At 38.1% G+C, this 21,655-nt stretch overlaps 1 protein-coding gene across 3 annotated transcripts in view; it reads left to right on the top strand.

The window, feature by feature from the left end:
- The window catches only part of MACROD2 (mono-ADP ribosylhydrolase 2), a 2,039,999-nt gene that overhangs the window by 1,201,445 nt on the left and 816,899 nt on the right, over positions 1-21,655 (top strand). For all 3 annotated transcript variants that reach the window (XM_064572799.1, XM_064572800.1, XM_064572801.1), the window contains exon 6: positions 20,289-20,410. In XM_064572799.1, coding sequence (XP_064428869.1) covers positions 20,289-20,410 — 122 coding nt within the window. The remainder of the gene's footprint in view (positions 1-20,288; positions 20,411-21,655) is intronic.

The following is a 21,655-nucleotide window of genomic DNA, read 5'->3' as shown; positions in this document are numbered from 1 at the left end:
ACTTAGAGGCTATTTACATTTCTTACTCTCTTTCTCACTTGAGTGTACAGTGCAGCTTTCCAGAGGCTACTGACATGTGATAACATCATTTTCCTGACAGTTAATGGCATATGTGCTTCTGTTTTCTTGTGTGATGTATATACCCACTGAAACAAAACCTTTTTGGTCTTCAGTTAATTTTAAGAGTGTAAAGAGGTCTTGAAATAAAAAAGCTTGACAACAGCTCCTATCTTGCACAATGATCCAACCATCTCTGAGAGGCAGGTGGGAATGGAGACTGATCTTTTGGAGTCAGGCAGTATAAGCCAACCTGTTCATGTTCATGCTAGAGCAAACACTCATTGTGGAAATGCCCAGTGAAATTATCCTTATTATTTAAATATTTTGTCATTATTACCCTCCCTTACCCCTTGTTCATATTGTTGAATATGTGTAAGTGAACCCATGAAAAATGTGGCTTCACAGTATAGAAATTTCCACATACTCTTTCTTTTAAATCTGTGTTAAACTAATTCTTAAAATATTCTGTCCTTCTCATTGTCTTCTTTAAATACAAGTGTCCCTTTAGAAAATTAGGTGTAGAAGCTGGTGTGGATGTGTATACCATGAGAATGGAACCAGAATGAGAGTACAGGTGTAAATGTACAGAATACCTATAGTCTAGAACTGTCTTATGAATGCACTGGTCTCTGAGAGAAACTAAGCTTGGTTTATTTTCATGGAGAGGTAGGTTCATTATACCCAGATGTCACTTTTTAAAGAAATGTGAACAGTGATTCCATTAATTTTTGAGAAAATATGTAGAGAACCTATCATTTTCCATTTTGTCATTTGAGAGCCAAAACCAATCTTTAGAACAAAGCAAATTTATTCTAAAATAAGCTATATGCAGATGAGGGAAATGACACATTTTAAAAATGCATTTATTTAATTATCTCTTGCAAAAAAAGGCAAAGGAGTCACCACACTTTTTTTTTCCCTCCCTATGGGAAGTCATTGGAAAGAATCTTGTTGGAGTGTGATGGTGTTAGAGTCTTTTTTCTTTTATCATCTGTTGTGCACTTATTAGGAAATTTTTGACCAGACTATACTGAGTCTTTCTATGAAGAAATAGATTCTCAGTTCCATAAAAATGTATGTTGAATGATATGAACCTGTTAATCTACATTACTTTGTTTGCCCAGTCTAGACTGGACATTCTACCTCATTGTTTTCTCTAATCCAGTATATCATCTCTGATTAGGTTGATTATATCAAGCCAACTTTTATTTAATCACCTACAAATTCACTAATTATCCATTAAACAACTGTTCCCATAGAGTTTTTGGCTTTGTGGGAAACTCAAACATAGATTTGTCATGTTCCCTGCAGTGGAAGCAGGGAGTCTCTACATGAAGACAGGAAACACAGAATCACAGCATCTCAGAATTAGAAATAATCTTGGAGCACATATAATCATACTTGATTGCTTCCAATGACAGGAAATGTCTCACCTCCTCAGGCAGAATGTTGTATTATTAGAGAGCTCTCACTGATGGAATCTTACAGTTGCATGTACAGAAGTGTTGATGTTAAAAGTCATATAAATGGTCAAACATAAGTGATATTGGAGACCACGAGAGGAAAAATGAGTTCAGAATTAGTTCATGTAGTAGTACTCATGGATCACCAAAAGTGAAGATAAATTCTCTTTGGGTTTTATGGAATGGAAAGGATTTTGAAAGGCAAAGATGGGGGCGCTCTCTGGATACCAGGAAAAGTCTGGAGTCAGAAAAGACTTGTTTTGTTCAAGTGAATGGGGGCAACTGCCCTATGTACCTGGCATACAGTGGATTCTCAGTGAATATTTATTGAATAAAGGACAAAATTAATGACTGAGTGAATGATCATAGAAGAGTCTTTCTTGTCCAGACTCATGTTGGTAAGGGAGCTATAAAGGAAGGCTAATGACAAGCAAGCACATGCAATAGAGGATCAGCTTTTGTGTCCTGACAATGACGCAACCCCCCCGCCCCCGCATACTTTAGTCCTAGCCTAGATTCTGCATTTGTAGAATTACCCTTACCATGGGGTTGGGGGGAAGGGATATGGGGGGAGGGGTAGTGATGACTAGCATTCACTTATTTTTACCCACTAAATAGGATTCTTAAACTCTACTTTCTCCTTGAATCTTAATAAAGTGCTGGTTTTGCATCTGTCTGAAAAAGGCTGCAAATTGCTGCCCATCCCTTGAACTGGAACAAAGACCTTATTATTATCTTCCTTGAAAAAGTCATATTGTCTATCTGGACCTCCACCTCCTCTCACCCCTGCTACTGAAGCATTAGAAATGCCATGTATTTGACTCACTTCCTTCTAAGATGTGTTCTCTTTTGGTTCATTCTAAAATGATGTGAAATGTTGGAATTTTGCAGATAATTCAGCTTCCCACAGTCTTTCTGAGACCCCTCTCTGTTGGAAATAACACTATTGTAATGCAGATGCCCCCAATACCCTGTGAAATCCCAAAGATTCTATAAATGGCTGACCACAGGATATCCCTTTTACACAAATTCCAATCCCTGTTATTGAAAATGGACCCTTATATTTGAAACAGGATACTGTCTCATCAGCAAGATCAACCTTAAATAGATTGTTGGCAGAAGAGGGAGAACGAATAAACTATTAAAGATAAGCTTCGCCTCTTCCTTCCTTTCTTTCTTTTTCTTTCTTTCTTTCTTTCTTTCTTTCTTTCTTTCTTTCTTTCTTTCTTTCTTTCTTTCTTTCTTTCTTTCTTTCTTTCTTTCTTTCTTTCTTTCTTTCTTTCTTTCTTTCTTTCTTTCTTTCTTTCTTTCTTTCTTTCTTTCTTTCTTTCTTTCTTTCTTTCTTTCTTTCTTTCTTTCTTTCTTTCTTTCTTTCTTTCTTTCTTTCTTTCTTTCTTTCTTTCTTTCTTTCTTTCTTTCTTTCTTTCTTTCTTTCTTTCTTTCTTTCTTCTTTCTTTCCCCTCTCTCTCGTTTAATATAGAGGGTAACATTTTGGTAGAAATGGCTCAAATAATATTTGATAATTTAAACCTCACAATTTAAGCTTAAAACCTCACAACTTTGAAGTCAATGAAGCATGAAACATTATTAGCAGCACATGATGTCCAAAACGTGGCAACATCATCACACTGTCATGTAAAAATGGGATCAAATTTCAACCCAAGCTGGGTGTATTCATTCAAGCTTTGACAGTGCATTCTGTATGCCTTTATCAGCTGCAAAATGCAAAAGTTGTTTAGTTACTCAGTATTTAATCTTAGACACAGACATCTTATTTAGGGAACCATAGCTCCCAAGGAGGCTAGGAGAGGTAAACCAAAGCACTTTGTAATTAAAAACAGTGAAAAGAAATGGTTAACTCACAGACTCAAAGGAAAATGGGCTAGAAAATAACACCGTAAGTGGTAGTTTGTCCCAAATTCATGCAAAGACCTGGATTATGCAGTAGTCTTTCTGGATATAGAAAGAAATCTATCATGCAGCTGAAGAAGTGTGTGAGAGAATAATCCAAACTTAGAAACCTGCAGGGCAATGGTTGAAGTATATTCTAACTGATGTCTGCTGCAGATAGGAAAGGAACATCTTACGGACAATGGATTGTTTCTCGAAATATAACAAAAACAAGCTTTGAAAATGTGTATATAAAAACATTGACCTATATGGAGAGAAAAGGCAGCATTTACTTTGTAATGCTATCAGATGGTAATTCAATTTCCTGTTTACTGAACTTGAAGTGTACTGTTTCAGGTCATAGATTGGTGGTGCTTATCATATAAATTGGCCAATAAGATTTACAAATAGTACCTTTAGTGCTTGGATATGTGGTTGTATCTTTAGAGAAGAAAATCAATTTAATTCTGCACATTGGTTTTCTCCTTAAAATTCATGCAATTTGAATATGATTGACAGGACACTGCATCATTATGCAGTCTGTTAGATGGACCGATTATGCTTATGAATACAAGAGTGGAGTGAATGAAAGCAACATGTAATTGATTCTACACTGGTCTGACTGTTCATTAACAGTTTGAATGTAGCACAATCACTTCTGAAATGGAAAACGGTGAGAGCAACCTATATGTGCTCTCTCATTTGTTTTAAAATTCATTATGCTTATATTTTTTCACAGAATGTTTTTGCTGATTTTTTTTCTTCCTTTCTTTCTCCCCCCGCCCCGCCAAGGATAAGTCTGATTGAATCTTTGTAAATAAGTCTCCTGCTTTCAATACTTATTTGGCATTCCAATCACACATTTTTCAATTTACACTTTTGGAAATGAAAGCATGCTCTCCTCTGCACCCCCTTCAAAGAAAACCTATCCTACTCCCCTTTTCTATATAGTTCAGACTAATTTCCTAGGATAAAGTGAGGTGGGGGAATGCAAGGTGGTGGTTATAGCTTCAAAACAAAAGAGGTGATTTATAGACTGATTGATTTCTGAAATAGATGAGCAAAAACAGCTTTCATCTGTCTTGCCACACTTTAGTGCAATAGAGCACAAAAGGGCCTGCCATCTCATTTTCCATACCTCTTCAAGGGTTTGCATTTGAAATGTTGATTAAATGTACAAATTGCATGGCTGTTTTCTCAGCTTTCCTCACTTGTATAAGAAAGAACCTCGAACGTATGAAGGCTGCCTTTCCTTTCTTGAATGAGAAGCTGGGCGTTTCGAGGAAATAGCATTACTTTTATTGCTCACGGGGAGATATGATACTGATTCTATAACAGCCATCCTTTCCTGCCAGATTTGAGTATAGAAGAAGCAACAAAATAAGTGCTGGGCCAGTGTTGGAGCAACAATTACACTGTGATCTCCAAATTAGATTGTATTTACAATTAATAAATGTATTAATTCAATCTGTCTCTAGCTCTGATTTTTATTAAATCAGCAGCTGACTTATTAAGATAATAGGTCTGAGAAAACACTGGAAATAGATTTTTTAATTATGATGAAAACTTTTAAGATTTACTCTCTTAGCTACTTTCAAATATGCAGAATAATATTATAAACTACAGTCACCGTGCTGTACATGACATCCCCAGACCTTATTTATTTTATAACTGGAAGTTTGCACCTTTTGACCCCCTTCATCCAATTCTACCACCCCACCCCCTAACCTCTATCTCTGGCAACCACCAATATGTTCTTGGGTTTGTTATTATTGTTTTTCTTGTTTTGGATTCCACATAAAAGTGAGATGTCTTGATGTTTGCCTTTCTCTGTCTGACCTATTTCACTTAGCATAAGGCTCTCAAGGTCCAACCATGTTGTCGAAAATGGCAGGATTTTTTCTTTTTTATGGCTAAATAATATTCCACTGTACATATACACACACCACATTTTCTTTATCCATTCACCCATTGGTGGACACTGAGGTTATTTCAATGTCTTGGCTATTGTCAAGAATGCTGCATGAACATGGGGGTGCAGATATCTTTTTCAGTTCATGTTTTCATTTCCTTCAGATAAATACTCAGTTGTGGAATTGTTGGATCTTATGGTATTTCTAGTTTTAATTTTTTGAGGAATCTCTACACTGTTTTCTATAATGGCTACATAGAAATAGACAATCTTATTGACTTTTTCTATGGTTTCTAATATATCTACCACAAGGGTTTTTTTGCTTGGTTTTGTCTTGTTGTTTAAAGATTTTATTTTATTTATTTATTTGAGAGAGAGAGTGCAAGAGGGCGTAGGGTCAGAGAGAGAAGCAGACTCCCTGCTGAGCAGGGACCCCGATGCGGGACTCGATCCTGGGACTCTGGGATCATGACTTGAGCCGAAGGCAGTTGCTTAACCAACTGAGCCACCTAGGCGCCCTACCACAAAAGCTTTTTAATTGAAAAAAGAATGCTAACCAAAATAAAGCCCAAGTGTCTGGGAAATCCTGAGATGTGGCCATTTTAAAATATGTTCATAAATTCTTTGCTACTCCTACCATCAAGAGGGGGGAGCTATGTGTTTCCACTTGAAATGGGTGCGATTGTGTGATGGTTGCAACCAATAGGGATAGTGGTAGTGATACTGTGAGACTCCCAAGGTTGGGGTATAAGGGTGACATAGCTTCTACCTCTGGTGCACTTGCTTTTGGAGCCCTGAGCTGTCCTGTGGGCAATCTGACTACTCTGAGGCCTCCATGTTGTGAGGAAACTCAAACTAGTCCCATATGGAGAGTCCCTGAGACTATATGAAGAGGGAGAGATGCCAGTCCAGCTCTTAGCTGCTATCTAGCCCTCACTGTTCCACTGCCAGCCATGGGCTGACTGCAACCATGTGAGAGACCCTACACCAGACCCTCTAGCTGAGCCCTATCAGAATTTCTCAGCCAGAGAAACCATAAGAAATAATGAAATGGTTGTTACTGTCTTAAGTCACCATTTTTGGGGGTAGTTTTTGTTTATTTTTGTTTTATTTTAGGGGGGTTTTTGTTTTTATCCATAGCGATAGCTAACCAGAATCTGTGTGTGTACCAACAATGAGGTTAAAGTAATGGGATTCATGATAAACATGCCAAATTTTATACATATAGTTGTATGTCATTTCCTTCAATAAATAGTCACCATAGGAATACTTTATCCATAATCACATTGCCATTGTGATATTGTATCTCCCCACATTGATGTGTGACTTTGGATATTTTATTTTCCCTCTCCGGTTCCCTTGAACAAGGGAAAATAGATTAAATTTTCTATATTGTCCTTTTCATTTCTAAAAATTCTTATCTATTATTCAAAATTCTTTGGTTGCTGAGATATCTAAGATGTTTGCCTGTCCCACATTTCCACTATAAAATATCTAGGATTCAATTTGCATTTTAAAATTGCAGTGAAACATTAAGGATAGATATTAAACAAATAGGAGAAAAATGCCCTTTGTCCACCATTTGAACCCTACTTTTATCTGCAAATAATTACATAAAGAGATTATTGAGAGTAGCAAAATAAGGAAAGATATACATAGTGGAGTCATTCTGTTAAATCCCTTGGAATTGTATCTTTTTCAAGAATATTTTCATATTTACAGTGATGTAAGATCATCTTTATAAAGCACAGTAACAATCTTTGTGTATTGTAGGGATATGGTAGATGGGATCCAGGAACTTGGTTTAATACACCATGTACCCTTTGTTTCAATGCTTTATTTAATTGTTGAGTAGGTAATGTATTCATATAATTTGAACGTAAAAAAATATAACAGGCATACACTGAAAAGTCTCCTTCCTGTATTTGCCTCCCTTTTTGCAGTTTCCATCACGACCCTAGTAGGGAATCACTGTAATTAATTTCTTGTTACTGCTTCCAGAGATGTTTTATGCAGGTATTAGCTTAAAAAAAAAACCAAAACGTGTATTCTTTCCTTCACCTGTGGGGTATTTTTACACTATTGGTAGCATACTAATTATACCTCTCCACATCTGTTTTTACTTAGTGATATATCTTGGATATCTTTCCATATCCACATGTAAACACCTTCGTTGCTCTTCTTACAGAAACACAACATTTCATTGTAAAAATGCACAATTATTTAACTAGTCCTTATTGATGGACATTTAGGTTGTTTCCAATCTTTGCCCATTATATATAGTGTTACAATGAATGACCTGTATAAATGCCATTTTGCATATGAGTAAGCATATTATCTAGGATACATTCCTAGAAATAGAACTATTTCAGAGGAGTCTACATTTATAATTTTGATACTTAAAACACTGTCTCTGGGGATAGGACCAATTTGCACTTTATTTGTATAAACATGTTTGAGAACCTTGAACCGTGACTGGTGTTCATTTATCTGGACAAAATGAATTAGACTACTTAGAATCTATAAAACAATTCTTAATAGGCAAATAGAAGAATTACATTTGAGAACAGCAAAAAATCTTAGAGACTATCTTATTTAACTCCTTCTTTTAGCTTGGAGAGGGAAACCCAAAGAGGAGAGTGACTTGTCCAAGGTCACACACCTGATTAGTGACAACAGATCTGGGACTTCTGACTTTTATTTTTTTATTATGTTATGTTAATCACCATACATTACATCATTAGTTTTTGATGTAGTGTTCCATGATTCATTGTTTGCATATAACATCCAGTGCTCCATGCAGTACATGCCCTCGTTAATACCCATCGCCAGGCTAACCCATCCCCCCATGCCCCTCCCCTCTAGAACCCTCAGTTTGTTTCTCAGAGTCCATAGTCTCTCATGGTTTATCTCTCCCTCTGATTCCCCCCCTTCATTTTTCCCTTCCTGCTATCTTCTTCTTCTTCTTTTTTTTTTAACATATAATGTATTATTTGTTTGAGAGGTACAGATCTGTGATTCAACAGTCTTACACAATTCACAGCGCTCACCATAGCACATACCCTCCCCAATGTCTATCACCCAGCAACCCCATCCCTCCCACCACCCCCAACTCCAGCAACCCTCAGTTTGTTTCCTGAGATTAAGAGTTCCTCGTATCAGTGAGGTCATATGATACATGTCTTTCTCTGATTGACTAATTTCGCTAAGCATAATACCCTCCAGTTCCATCCACGTTGTTGCAAATGGCAAGATTTCATTCCTTTTGATGGCTGCATATTATTCCATTGTGTGTGTGTGTGTGTGTGTGTGCGTGTATATATACCACTTCTTCTTTATCCATTCATCTGTCGATAGGACATCTTGGCTCTTCCCATAGTTTGGCTATTGTGGACATTGCTGCTATAAACATCGGGGTGCACAACCCCTTCAGATCCCTACATTTGTATCTTTGGGGAAAATACCCAGTAGGGCAATTGCTAGGTCATAGGGTAGTTCTATTTTCAACTTTTTGAGGAACCTCCATACTGTTTTCCAGAGTGGCTGCACCAGCTTGCATTCCCACCAACAGTGTAGGAGGGTTCCCCTTTCTCCGCATCCCCGCCAACATCTGTCGTTTCCTGACTTGTTAATTTTAGCCATTCTGACTGGTGTGAGGTGGTATCTCATTGAGGTTTTGATTTGGATTTCCCTGATGCCAAGTGATGTTGAGCACTTTTTCATGTGTCTGTTGGCCATTTGGATGTCTTCTTTGCAGAAATGTCTGTTCATGTCTTCTGCCCATTTCTTGATCGGATCAGTTGTTCTTTGGGTGTTGAGTTTGAAAAGTTCTTTATAGATTTTGGATACTAGCCCTTTATCTGATATGTCATTTGCAAATATCTTCTCCCATTCTGTCGGTTGTCTTTTGGTTTTGTTGACTGTTTCCTTTGCTGTGCAAAAGCTTTTTATCTTGATGAAGTGCCAATAGTTCATTTTTGCCCTTGCTTCCGTTGCCTTTGGCGATGTTTCTAGGAAGAAGTTGCTTTGGCTGAGGTCAAAGAGGTTGCTGCCTGTGTTCTCCTTTAGGATTTTGATGGACCCCTGTCTCACACTGAGGTCTTTCAACCATTTTGAGTCTATTTTTGTGTGTGGTGTAAGGCAATGGTCCAGTATCATTCTTCTGCATGTGGCTGTCCAATTTTCCCAACATTTGTTGAAGACACTGTCTTTTTTTTATTGGACATTCTTTCCTGCTTTGTCAAAGATGAGTTGACCATAGAGTTGAGGGTCCATTTCTGGGCTCCCTATTCTGTTCCATTGATCTATATGTCTGTTTTTGTGCCAGTACCATACTGTCTTGATGATTACAGCTTTATAAGAGCTTAAAGTCTGGAGTTGTGATGCCCCCAGCTTTGCTTTTCTTTTTCAACATTCCTCTGGCTATGCAGGGCCTTTTCTCGTTCCATACAAATTTTAGGATTATTTGCTCCCTTTCTTTGAAAAAAGTTGATGGTATTTTGATAGGGATTGCATTGAATGTGTAGCTTGCTCTAGGTAGCATTGACATCTTCACAATATTTGTTCTTCCAATCCATGAGCATGGAACGTTTTTCCATTTCTTTGTGTCTTCCTCAATTTCTTTCATGAGTATTTTATAGTTTTCTGAGTACAGATGCTTTGCCTCTTTGGTTAGATTTATTCCTAGGTATCTTATGGTTTTGGGTGCAATTGTAAATGGAATCGACTCCTTAATTTCTCTTTCTTCTGTCTTGTTGTTGGTGTACAGGAATGGCACTGACTTCTGTGCATTGATTTTATATCCTGCCACTTTGCTGAATTCCTGTATGAGTTCTAGCAGTTTTGGGGTGGAGTCTTTTGCATTTTCCACATAAAGTATCATATCATCTGCAAAGAGTGAGAGTTTCACTTCTTTGCCTACTTGGATGCCTTTGATTTCTTTTTGTTGTCTGATTGCTGTGGCGAGGACTTCTAATATTATGTTGAATAGCAGTGGTGATAGTGGACGTCTCTGCCATGTTCCTGACCTTAGGGGAAAAACTCTCAGTTTTTCCCCATTGAGAATGATATTCGCTGTAGGTTTTTCCTAGATGGCTTTTATGATATTGTGGTATGTACCCTCTATGCCTATACTCCGAAGAGTTTTGATCAAGAAAGGATGCTGTACTTTGTCAAATGCTTTTTCTGCATCAATTGAGAGGATCATATGGTTCTTGTTCTTTCTTTTATTAATGCATTGTATCACATTGATTGATCTGCAGATGTTGAACCAACCTTGCAGCCCAGGGATAAATCCCACCTGTTTGTGGTGAATAATCCTTTTAATGTACTGTTGGATCCTATTGGCTAGTTTTGGTGAGAATTTTTGCATCCATGTTCATCAAGGATATTGGTCTGTAATTCTCCTTTTTGATGGGGTCTTTGTCTGGTTTGGGGATCAAGGTAATGCTGGCCTCATAAAACGAGTTTGGAAATTTTCCTTCCATTTCTATATTTTGGAACAGTTTCAGAAGAATAGGTATTAATTCTTCTTGAAATGTTTTGTAGAATTCCCCTGGGGAGCCATCTGGCCCTGGGCTCTTGTTTGTTGGGAGGTTTTTGATGACTGCTTCAATTTCCTTAGTGGTTATAGGTCTGTTCAGGTTTTCTATTTCTTCCTGGTTCAGTTCTGGTAGTCGATACATCTCTAGGAATGCATCCATTTATTCCAGATTATCTAATTTGCTGGCATAGAGTTGCTCATAATATGTTCTTATAATTGTTTATATTTCTTTGGTGTTGGCTGTGATCTCTCCTCTTTCATTCATGATTTTGTTGATTTGGGTCATTTCTCTTTTCTTTTTGATAAGTCTGGCCAGGGGTTTATCAATCTTGTTAATTCCTTCAAAGAATCAGCTCCTAGTTTCATTGATCTGTTCTACTGTTCTTTTGGTTTCTATTTCATTGATTTCCGCTCTGATCTTTACTATTTCTCTTCTCCTGCTGGGTTTAGGCTTTATTCACTGTTCTTTCTCCAGGTCCTTTAGGCGTAGGGTTAGGTTGTGTATTTGAGAACTTTCTTGTTTCTTGAGAAAGGCTTGCATTGCTATATACTTTCCTCTTAGGGCTGCCTTTGCTGCATCCCAAAGATTTTGAACAGTTGTGTTTTCATTTTCATTGGTTTCCATGAATTTTTTAAATTCTTCTTTAATTTCCTGGTGGACCCATTCATTCTTTAGTAGGATGCTCTTTAGCCTCCATATATTTGAGTTCTTTCCGACTTTCCTCTTGTGATTGAGTTCTAGTTTCAAAGTATTGTGGTCTGAAAATAGGCAGGGAATGATCCCAATCTTTTGGTACTGGTTGAGACCTGATTTGTGACCTAGGATGTGATCTATTCTGGAGAATGTTCCATGGGCACTAGAGAAGAATGTGTATTCTGTTGCTTTGGGATGGAATGTTCTGAATACATCTGTGAAGTCCATTTGGTCCAATGTGCCATTTAAAGTCTTTATTTCTGTATTGATCTTTTGCTCAGATGATCTGTCGTTTCAGTGGGGGGGTGTTAAAATACTACTATTATTGTATTGTTGTCGATGTGCTTCTTTGCTTTTGTTATTAATTGGCTTATATAAGTGGCTGCTCCCATGTTAGGGGCATAGATATTTACAATTGTTAGATCTTCTTGTTGGATAGACCCTTTAAGTATAATATAGTGTCCTTCTTCATCTCTTATTATAGTCTTTGGTTTAAAATCTAATTTGTCTGATATAAGGATTGCCACCCCAGCTTTCTTTTGGTGTCCATTAGCATGGTAAATTGTTTTCTACCCCCTAACTTTCAATCTGGGGGTGTCTTTGCGTCTAAAATGAGTCTCTTGCAGACAGCATATCAATGGGTCTTGTTTTTTTTTAATCCAATCTGATACCCTGTGTCTTTTGATTGGGGCATTTAACCCATTTACATTCAGGGTAACGATTGAAAGACAGGAATTTAGTTCCATTGTATTTCCTGTAAGGTGACTGTTACTGTATATTGTTTCTGGTCTATGTTACTTTTAGGCTCTCTCTTTGCTTAGAGGACCCCTTTCAAGATTTCTTGTAGGGCTGTTTTCGTGTTTGCAAATTCCTTTAGCTTTTGTTTGTCCTGGAAGCTTTTTATCTCTCCTTCTATTTTCAGTGACAGCCTAGCTGGATATAGTATTCTTGGCTACATATTTTTCTCATTTAGTGCTCTAAAGATATCATGACAGTCCTTTCTGGCCTGCCAGGTCTCTGTGGATAGGTCTGTTGCCAATCTAATGTTTCTACCATTGTAGGTTACAGATCTCTTCTCCTGAGCTGCTTTCAGGATTTTCTCTTTGTCTCTAAGACTCGTAACTTTTACTATTAGATGTCGGGGTGTTGACCTATTTTTATTAATTTTGAGGGGGGTTCTCTGGGCCTCCTGGATTTTGATGCCTGTTTCCTTCCCCAAATTGGGGAAGTTCTCTGCTATAATTTGGTCCAATATACCTTCTGCCCCTCTCTCTCTTTCTTCTTCGTCTGGGATCCCATATTCTACTATTGTTTTATCGTATGGTAGCACTTATCTCTCAAATTCTGCCCTCATGATCCAGTAGTTGTTTTCTCTCTTTTTCTTAGCTTCTGCCTCATTTATCCTAGCAGTTAGAGCCTCCATTTTTGATTGCACCTCATTAATAGCCTTTTTGATTTCGACTTGGTTAGATTTTAGTTCTTTTATTTCTCCAGAAAGGGTTTCTCTAATATCTTCCATGCTTTTTTCAAGCCCAGCTAGTATCTTTAAAACCATCATTCTGAACTCTAGTTCCAACATCTTAGTAATTTCCATATTGATTAGGTCCCTGGCAGTCAATACTGCTTCTTTTTCCTTTTTTTGAGGTGATTTTTTTCCATCTTGTCATTTTGTCCAGAGGAGAATAGATGAATGAGAGAACAAAATGTTAAGAGGGTAACAACGACCCCAGAGAAATATACACTAAACAAATCAGAAGAGACCTGAAACTGGGGGGAAAGAAAGGGAAAGAAAGGAAAAAGAAAAAGATAAAAACAAACAAACAAACAAACAAAACAGAATACAATCAAATATGATCAGGCTGGTGTATAGATCAGTGCCACACTAGATTTTGGGCATATTTTGGTCTGTTAGAAGAAAGTGCCTCCCAAAATATTAAAGAAAAACTTCTAAGTGTACAAAAATAAGTGTAAATACAATGAAGAATGGAATATGACTGTAAAGATGGAAATTATAAAAGATTTTATAAAAGGAATTGATAAGATAAGAAGTTGGTTAAAAAAAGAAAGAAGAGGATTTAAAAAAAAAAAGGGAGGAGAGAATGTGATCAGGCAGGAGACTATAACAAAGCCATACACTAGAGATTTATGATGTACTTTGATCTGTTAGAAGAAACTGTATCCCAAAATTTTAAAGAGAGAACAACTTATATATATATATACCAAAAATAAGGTTAACTACTATGAAGGAATAGAATATGACTCTAAAAATGAAAAATAAAAAAGATTTTTTAAAAATAGGATTGATAAGATGTTGGTGAAAAAGGGAAAAAATAAAAAAAAGATCAAGAAAGTTAAAAAAGATAACTTTGGAAGAGTAAAGAATCATGGGAAAAAAGCCATGAATGCTATGTGCAGTATTCCCCTAGCGCTGGCATTCTGCCGTTCTCTTTGATCGGTAAACTTGGTCTTGGCTGGCTGTTCTTGCTGATCTCCTGAGGGAGGGGCCTGTTGCCGTGGTTCCCAAAGGTCTTTGCCGGAGGCGGAATAGCCCCGCCCTTGCCAGTCTGGGCTAAGAAATCTGCTCGGGTTTGCTCTCGGGAGCTTTTGTTCCCTGCAAGCTTTCCGTACAGCTTTGGAGGATGAGAGTGAAAATGGCAGCCTCCCAATCTCTGCACTGGAGGAGCCGAGAACTCGGGACCCCGCTTCTCAGTGAGCCCCCAGAGAAAAGCAGTCAATCACTCCCGTCTCCCTGGTCTCCGGCTGCACTCTGTGCTCACCTGGCCTGTGACCGAGCATTTCTATCTCTGGCACCCGACCCCGTGTGGAGTCTCCAAACCCAGTAGATCCCTGTGGTGCGCTCCCGCACTGCTCCTCCCGGGGGAGGAAGGTGAGTCTCCCCGGATGTGCCGCTTGTTGGGTCCCTGCTGGAAGAGCAGTATCCCGACTGTGCCGCGTATCACGGTTTATGGCAACCCCGAGCTGAGAGCCCACTCCTAGGCTCCGTCTCTGCAGCTGGCTTCCCTGCTCCGATACCTGGGAGCTCTGCCGCACTCAGGCACCCCCGGTCTTTCTGTGACCCTGAGGGTCTTGAGACCACACTGTCCCATGAGGGTTCCACCCCCCTTTAGCCACTGGAGCGACGTCCCTCAGCAGAGCTTACTTCTAAAAGTTCTGATTTTGTCCTCCGCTGCTCTATCACTTGCCGGTAGCTTCTGAAGGAGGCCCCCTCCCCTGCCATCTATCTTCCTGAATATCGCCTCGGATTCACTTCTCCACACGTCCTACCTTCTAGAAAGTGGTCGCTTTTCTGTTCAGAGAGTTGCTGCTATTCTTTTCTTCGATCTGTTGAGTTCGTAGGTGTTCAGAATGGTTTGATCCCTATCCAGCTGAATTCCTGGGACCAGAAGAAATCCAGGTCTCCTTCTCCTCTGCCATCTTGCTCCTCTCCCTGGGATTTCTGACTTTTAATCAGACCTTAGGATTTAAAGTGTGGTATGCTTTCCACATCAGAACAGAGATGATGACTGTCATTTCTTTTTTTTTTTAATATTTTTTTTATTCTTATGTTAATCCCCATACATTACATCATTAGTTTTAGATGAAGTGTTCCATGATTCATTGTTTGTGCATAACACCCAGTGCTCCACGCAGAATGTGCCCTCCTCAATACCCACCACCAGGCTAACCCATCCTCCCACCCCCCTCCTCTCTAGAACCCTGTTTGTTTTTCAGAGTCCATCATCTCTCATGGTTCGTCTACCCCTCTGATTTCCCCTGCTTCATTCTTCCCCTCCCACTACCTTCTTTTTTTTTTCTTAACATATATTGCATTATTTGTTTCAGAGGTACAGATCTGAGATTCAACAGTCTTGCACAATTCACAGCGCTTACCAGAGCACATACCCTCCCCAGTGTCTACACCCAGTCACCCCATCCCTCCCACCCCACCCCCCACTCCAGCAACCCTCAGTTTGTTTCCTACGATTAAGAATTCCTCATATCAGTGAGATCATATGATACATGTCTTTCTCTGTTTGACTTATTTCACTCAACATAATACCCTCCAGTTCCATCCACGTCGTTGCAAATGGCAAGATCTCATTCCTTTTGATGGCTGCATAATATTCCATTGTATAAATATACCACTTCTTCTTTATCCATTCATCTTGGACATCTTGGCTCTTTCCACAGTTTGGCTATTGTGGACATTGCTGCTATAAACATTGGGGTACACATACCCCTTCGGATCCCTACTTTTGTATCTTTGGGGTAAATACCCAGTAGTGCAATTGCTGGATCATAGGGTAGCTCTATTTTCAACTTTTTGAGGAACCTCCATACAGTTTTCCAGAGTGGCTGCACCAGCTTGCATTCCCACCAACAGTGTAGGAGGGTTCCCCTTTCTCCGCATCCCCGCCAACATCTGTCCTTTCCTGACTTGTTAATTTTAGCCATTCTGACTGGTGTGAGGTGGTATCTCATTGAGGTTTTGATTTGGATTTCCCTGATGCCGAGCGATATTGAGCACTTTTTCATGTGTCTGTTGGCCATTTGGATGTCTTCTTTGGGAAAATGTCTGTTCATGTCTTCTGCCCATTTCTTGATTGGATTCTTTGTTCTTTGGGTGTTGAGTTTGATGAGTTCTTTATAGATTTTGGATACTAGCCCTTTATCTGATATGTCATTTGCAAATATCTTCTCCCATTCTGTCGGTTGTCTTTTGGTTTTGTTGACTGTTTTCTTTGCTTTGCAAAAGCTTTTTAACTTGATGAAGTCCCAATAGTTCATTTTTGCCCTTGCTTCCGTTGCCTTTGGCGATGTTTCTAGGAAGAAGTTGCTTTGGCTGAGGTCAAAGAGGTTGCTGCCTGTGTTCTCCTTTAGGATGTTGATGGACTCCTGTCTCACATTGAGGTCTTTCAATCATTTGGAGTCTATTTTTGTGTGTGGTGTAAGGAAATGGCCCAGTTTCATTCTTCTGCATGTGGCTATCCAATTTTCCCAACACCATTTGTTGAAGAGACTGTCTTTGTTCCATTGGACATTCTTTCCTGCTTTGTCGAAGATGAGTTGACCATAGAGTTGAGGGTCCATTTCTGGGCTCTCTATTCTGTTCCATTGATCTATGTGTCTGTTTTTGTGCCAGTACCATGCTGTCTTGATGATGATGACTGTCATTTCTGCCTGTGTGTAGAAGGTGTCTTGGATGTTGCTGCTGCTGGCGGTGGTGGTAATTGAGCCTCTATATGCACCAGAAATCGAATCGAATTAAACACTTCTGTTTACATTATCCTGTTTATACCAAGGGATCCACAAGTGCATGTCCAAGTGAAAGCATTATCTAGGGATATATCTCACATATATGCATCCACTATCAAGGGCTATTGTGTCCAACAAAATGTAAATTAGTGCAAAGCATCATTGATGTTATAACAGCTATTTGTCTGGAACTTTTTGTCAATCAATGGATTTTGAAACTACTATTGTGAAAGAGTAGTCTATGATATTTTTGATATTAAAAAGGGATCCTTAATACTCACAAAGCTTGCAAGCCACTTGTTTAAGGTCTCTTGTAACTGCCCAGGCATCGTTTTGTATTCCCTCTGTCTCTGATACAAAGGTAAATGTTAATGATGCCACACATGACAGAATAAATCACAGAGATCATCTAAGCAGACTTTCTTATGATCCTTACAGACTTTAAAACTAGACAGTTCCATTTCATTATGTTCCTAAGTGAAAAAATATGTGTGTAGGTATTGATTTGTTTTGTGGATAAGGAAACCAAGGCAGGGGCTAGTGAATAGATGGCTTCATCTGGGCCACTTGGCAAGTCAGGGCTGAAGCTGGAATTGGAAGGCAGACTTCCTGACTGAGTTTTATAACGGGAAAGAGGAACGCTTCAGTGTGAAAGAATCACTCCTAAGTGCTATGAACAACTAAAATAATGAAGGAAATTTTCTTTTGGGCCTCACATTGATTCACATTCAGCTTTGTGGATCTGAGAGGTCATCGTGTTGGTCGATAATAATACTTGATCTTGGGTGTTGTAAGTTTAATATAGAGCATAAAATACAGAGATCAATATTTTGATGTTGAGGAGAAGTCTCATTGATTGGATGTTTGTCCTCAGACTTTTAAATTAAATGGAGAACTGAAAAAATGAAAGGAATAGTTTTTCATAAATTCCATTTAAGTTATGTGGACAATGATGTCTACAGGGAAAAGCAAAGAAAAGAATTTTTTAAATGTCACTATTTTCTCCTTTTATGGACTCTCTCTCTCTTTCCCCTTCCCATTAATGCCCCTGTGCCCTGTTTTTACTTGGCTCAAGTAGACACAGCTTTATGACCCCAGATAAGAGGCACTTATTCTTGACCTTCTCCATCCACAATATAAGGAATCCAAGGTCATATCTTGTTGCTTCTTTACGTATTATTTGATGCACAGAGGCATTTGGGAAGAAGGGGGAAAAAACAAAACAAAACAAAACAAACCATGGACTTGTCCTTCAACAATGGCAGTCAGGGTGCCAGAGTTGTCCTGGCATAACATTTCCCAAAGGTAAATTTGTGGAAATTTAGTCCCTTGAAGTATTCTGTAAAACATAGTTTTCAATGTATTCCATTCTGTATCCCCTCTTGTCGAGTTTCATAATCCATTGTTGCATATTAAATGTCCTGAAAGTCCTGCACCAAGGTAGCTATTTTGATTTAATTTCACCCAGTGATTCCCAAATGTAATTGACGTTTAAACCCACATCTTACTGTACCCACTTTGGAAATGCTGTTCTTTAGAATCCTCTGTTGTTACTCTACAGCTTCTCTCCCTTTGGATTCATTGGGGATTTAGAATGTCATAGCTGGGCACAAACAAGTAGCCACAAAGGGGAAAATGAAGTAAAGCTAAGTACAGCCTTCCTTCTTCACGTATTCTGGCATTTGCTTCAAAATGGAAGCTATTGTGAAATGTTCATGTAAAAATTCACTACATCTGGTAGGGAACTTGTATTGCTTCAATAGATACAGCTCTTATTTGATACTCTTATTGTAAAAAATGATATCACTGTGTGCTGGGGTTTTTTGTTTGTTTGGTTTTTTGTTTTGTTTTTGGTTTTGCTAAATATAACATAATCTCCCTTTGTCCTCTCCTATGTTATTGTGGTTCTCAACTTAAAGCTAGGTTTGCCGGTGCAAAAACATCTGCATGAACTCACTGGTGACATTTCTGCCTATTTTGATCACAAGATATCATCTTTAATATTATCTGACAAGGGTTTTTTTGTTTGCTTGTTTGTTTGTCTGTTTTTAAAGATTTTATTTATTTGACAGAGAGAGACAGCCAGAGAGGGAACACAAGCAGGGGGCAGTGGGAGAGGGAGAAGCAGGCTTCCCGCAGAGCAGGGAGCCCGATGTGGGGCTTGATTCCAAGCCTCTGGGATCATGACCTGAGTTGAGGGCAGATGCTTAACAACTGAGCCACCCAGGTGCCCCCTGACAAGGGTTTTAATACTGTTTCAGAGTTAAAAGTTGAAATCAACATTTTGGGGATTTCTCAAACATCAAATGATACCCTCAGTATTTAGCAGGCAAACAACAAAGATTTTACCCTTAGTGACTTAGTTTCTGCTATTTAAATTTCCTATGCAATTTAAGACTGTTCCATAGTCTCACTTTTGTGATGTGTTCTTACCTTGTCATTGTTGAAATGAAGTGGTACTGATTGGCCAAAGCAAATAATTTCATTTCATTATAATATTACAGTAATATTAAACCAAATTTGTCTTTCTGATCAAAGGTGATTAGTTGTTGTTACTTACATCAATGAGATGGGCAAATAATCCAGATTAGCAGATAAGGATGGAAAACAGACATTATAAGGCATTCAAGTAATTTGGTTTATAATCTGAGTTCTTTCTTATGATCCTTACAGACTTTAAAACTAGAACAGTTCCATTTCATTATGTTCCTAAGTGAAAAAATATGTGTGTAGGTATTAAAAAAATACAACAATGACTGGTTTTAAGTGCAAAAAAAAAATCTAATTTTGTGTTTTAAATATAGAGGCTGAAAGTATGGATTGCTTTTTGAAAGTTTTAATATAGTAAACAATAGGAGCGAGGTAATTATTAGGGACTATTATGCCTAGCATACCTCATATATGTGAGGCTTGGTAGGTTGCAAATTAAAATTGGTAGAGATGTTTTAAAGTTATTCCTTTTAAGGTTATTACTGATTGTTACAAATTATCTTGGCACATTTTCAGAAATTTGCCCTTTTTTATTGTGTACAATGCCTGAAACTATTGTCTTATTTATAAGTAAAGTGATGTGAAACTTTGGTTCTTCTTTCCCATGTCAATTCAGAACACTGATTTTGCAGGCAATTATTTCTCAGTTTATTTCCCACCAAGGATTTGTCTTTTGCCAGGGTGCCAATTATTCACATCTTGTATTATAATCTGTTTCACTTGGATCTGGCCAACAACAATGAAATAATTTACTGGTAGGGGATGCCCTTTCACAATTATCACCTTCCTGGGCAACTGCCTACTTTAAGAGGCTGTGCTATATAAAATGTTTTTACCAGAGAAGCATTTGCACCATCAATAATTCTTAGCTTGCTCGTCTCCAGGCTCCAACACAAACATCTACAATAAATAAAGCACTAATTATGTGAAAAGTGAAAAATACCTTGCTTATGCTATTTCTCCTTCCTTTCGCATGTGCAGATGTCATCCATACTGTAGGACCAATAGCCAGAGGCCATATTAATGGTTCCCACAAGGAAGACCTTGCAAATTGCTACAAATCATCTCTGAAGCTGATGAAAGAAAATAACATCCGATCAGTCGTAAGTACTTTTATGTTTCTTATTTCTTATTCTTTTCAGCCTTTGTATTTGGGAAAATAATCTCATCCAAAATGAGGGTAGGAAACCATTTCCAAAATTCAGAAAACTAAGGTTAAGGTTCTCAGTAAGTGATGTACTACTTGTTATTATGATTCTACTCTTTTGTATGCCCTAAATATTTGTTTAATAGTTTGTGATGTTTTGGGATTTAAAACTGTAGAATCATACAACTGGAGCCATCCCATCTACTTTCTTCCATCCATAGTGCCATTAGTTTTTGGAGAAAGTGTGCATGTGTGTATTTTAACTTAAAAGTTGCTGCCTTTTAAATCTATTTGGGTCTTCTTAAACTAATAGTCTGTAGCTGGGTATGCCACATCCCTTCTAAGTATTATCAGTTTAGACAGAGAGAGTTCAAAAAATGTAGATCTAATCTGTTTTCTTACCAGGAGGCTGGCATGAAAGGAAATCTCTTTGAACTGGATTTGGGAGTATTTATTCACCTGCTTTTCTTTTCCAACATGTCCTACGTTTATTACATCTCAATTACACCAGGGAAATAAAAGTATGAGAAAAATGAGAGTGTAAATACCCAATAGTAAGTTAATTTGGGCAGAATCCCTGGGATCTTTTCACATAGATTATAAACTTGGTGAAATTGTGGGGCAGGAAGATGGTTAAACCTTTGACTTCTTAGCAGGCTGAATGAATCAGCATTGCTTAGGAGGTCACAAAAGCAAAGGTTTTATTATTTGCATGAAGGAGCACTGAGTGTCAGACACATTTAGATAACCCTGGTTAGTTGCTGGACTTTTCATGCATGGTTATAATTTTGAAATGCCTTTTTCAAAGTACATTGTTGAGTTTGCTTAAAATAACACCACTTTTTTTGCAAACTAATTATACAATCTTTTAAATCTTTGCATAATTATTAACAGGGCTGAATATTTTATTTTACTCTTTGATTTAAAAAAATTTTTTTTAAATGAATCGATAAGTAAGACCCCTCTGTCTGAAAAGAAAGCTTCAAAAGTTCAAAGAGAATGGAGCAAAGCAAACTATTAAACCAGTGGGCTGATTTTGTTCTTTACAGCAAAATAAGGAAAAGCAAAACAGGTGTGCACATTAAGGAATAATTAGAATTTTGTCAATATGGCCTATTGATTAAAAAGGCAAGGGGCTGAAGTGCTTGGAAAAATGGATATGTATAGAAGTTTCTAGCTTGGGAAATAGAGACCTTGAGAC

Source organism: Mirounga angustirostris, unplaced genomic scaffold, assembly GCF_029215605.1.
Source record: "Mirounga angustirostris isolate CCGP_5_RB_7025 unplaced genomic scaffold, mMirAng1.0.hap1 SCAF_10, whole genome shotgun sequence".
NCBI lineage: Eukaryota > Metazoa > Chordata > Mammalia > Carnivora > Phocidae > Mirounga > Mirounga angustirostris.
This window is presented reverse-complemented; position numbering and strand designations above follow the sequence as displayed.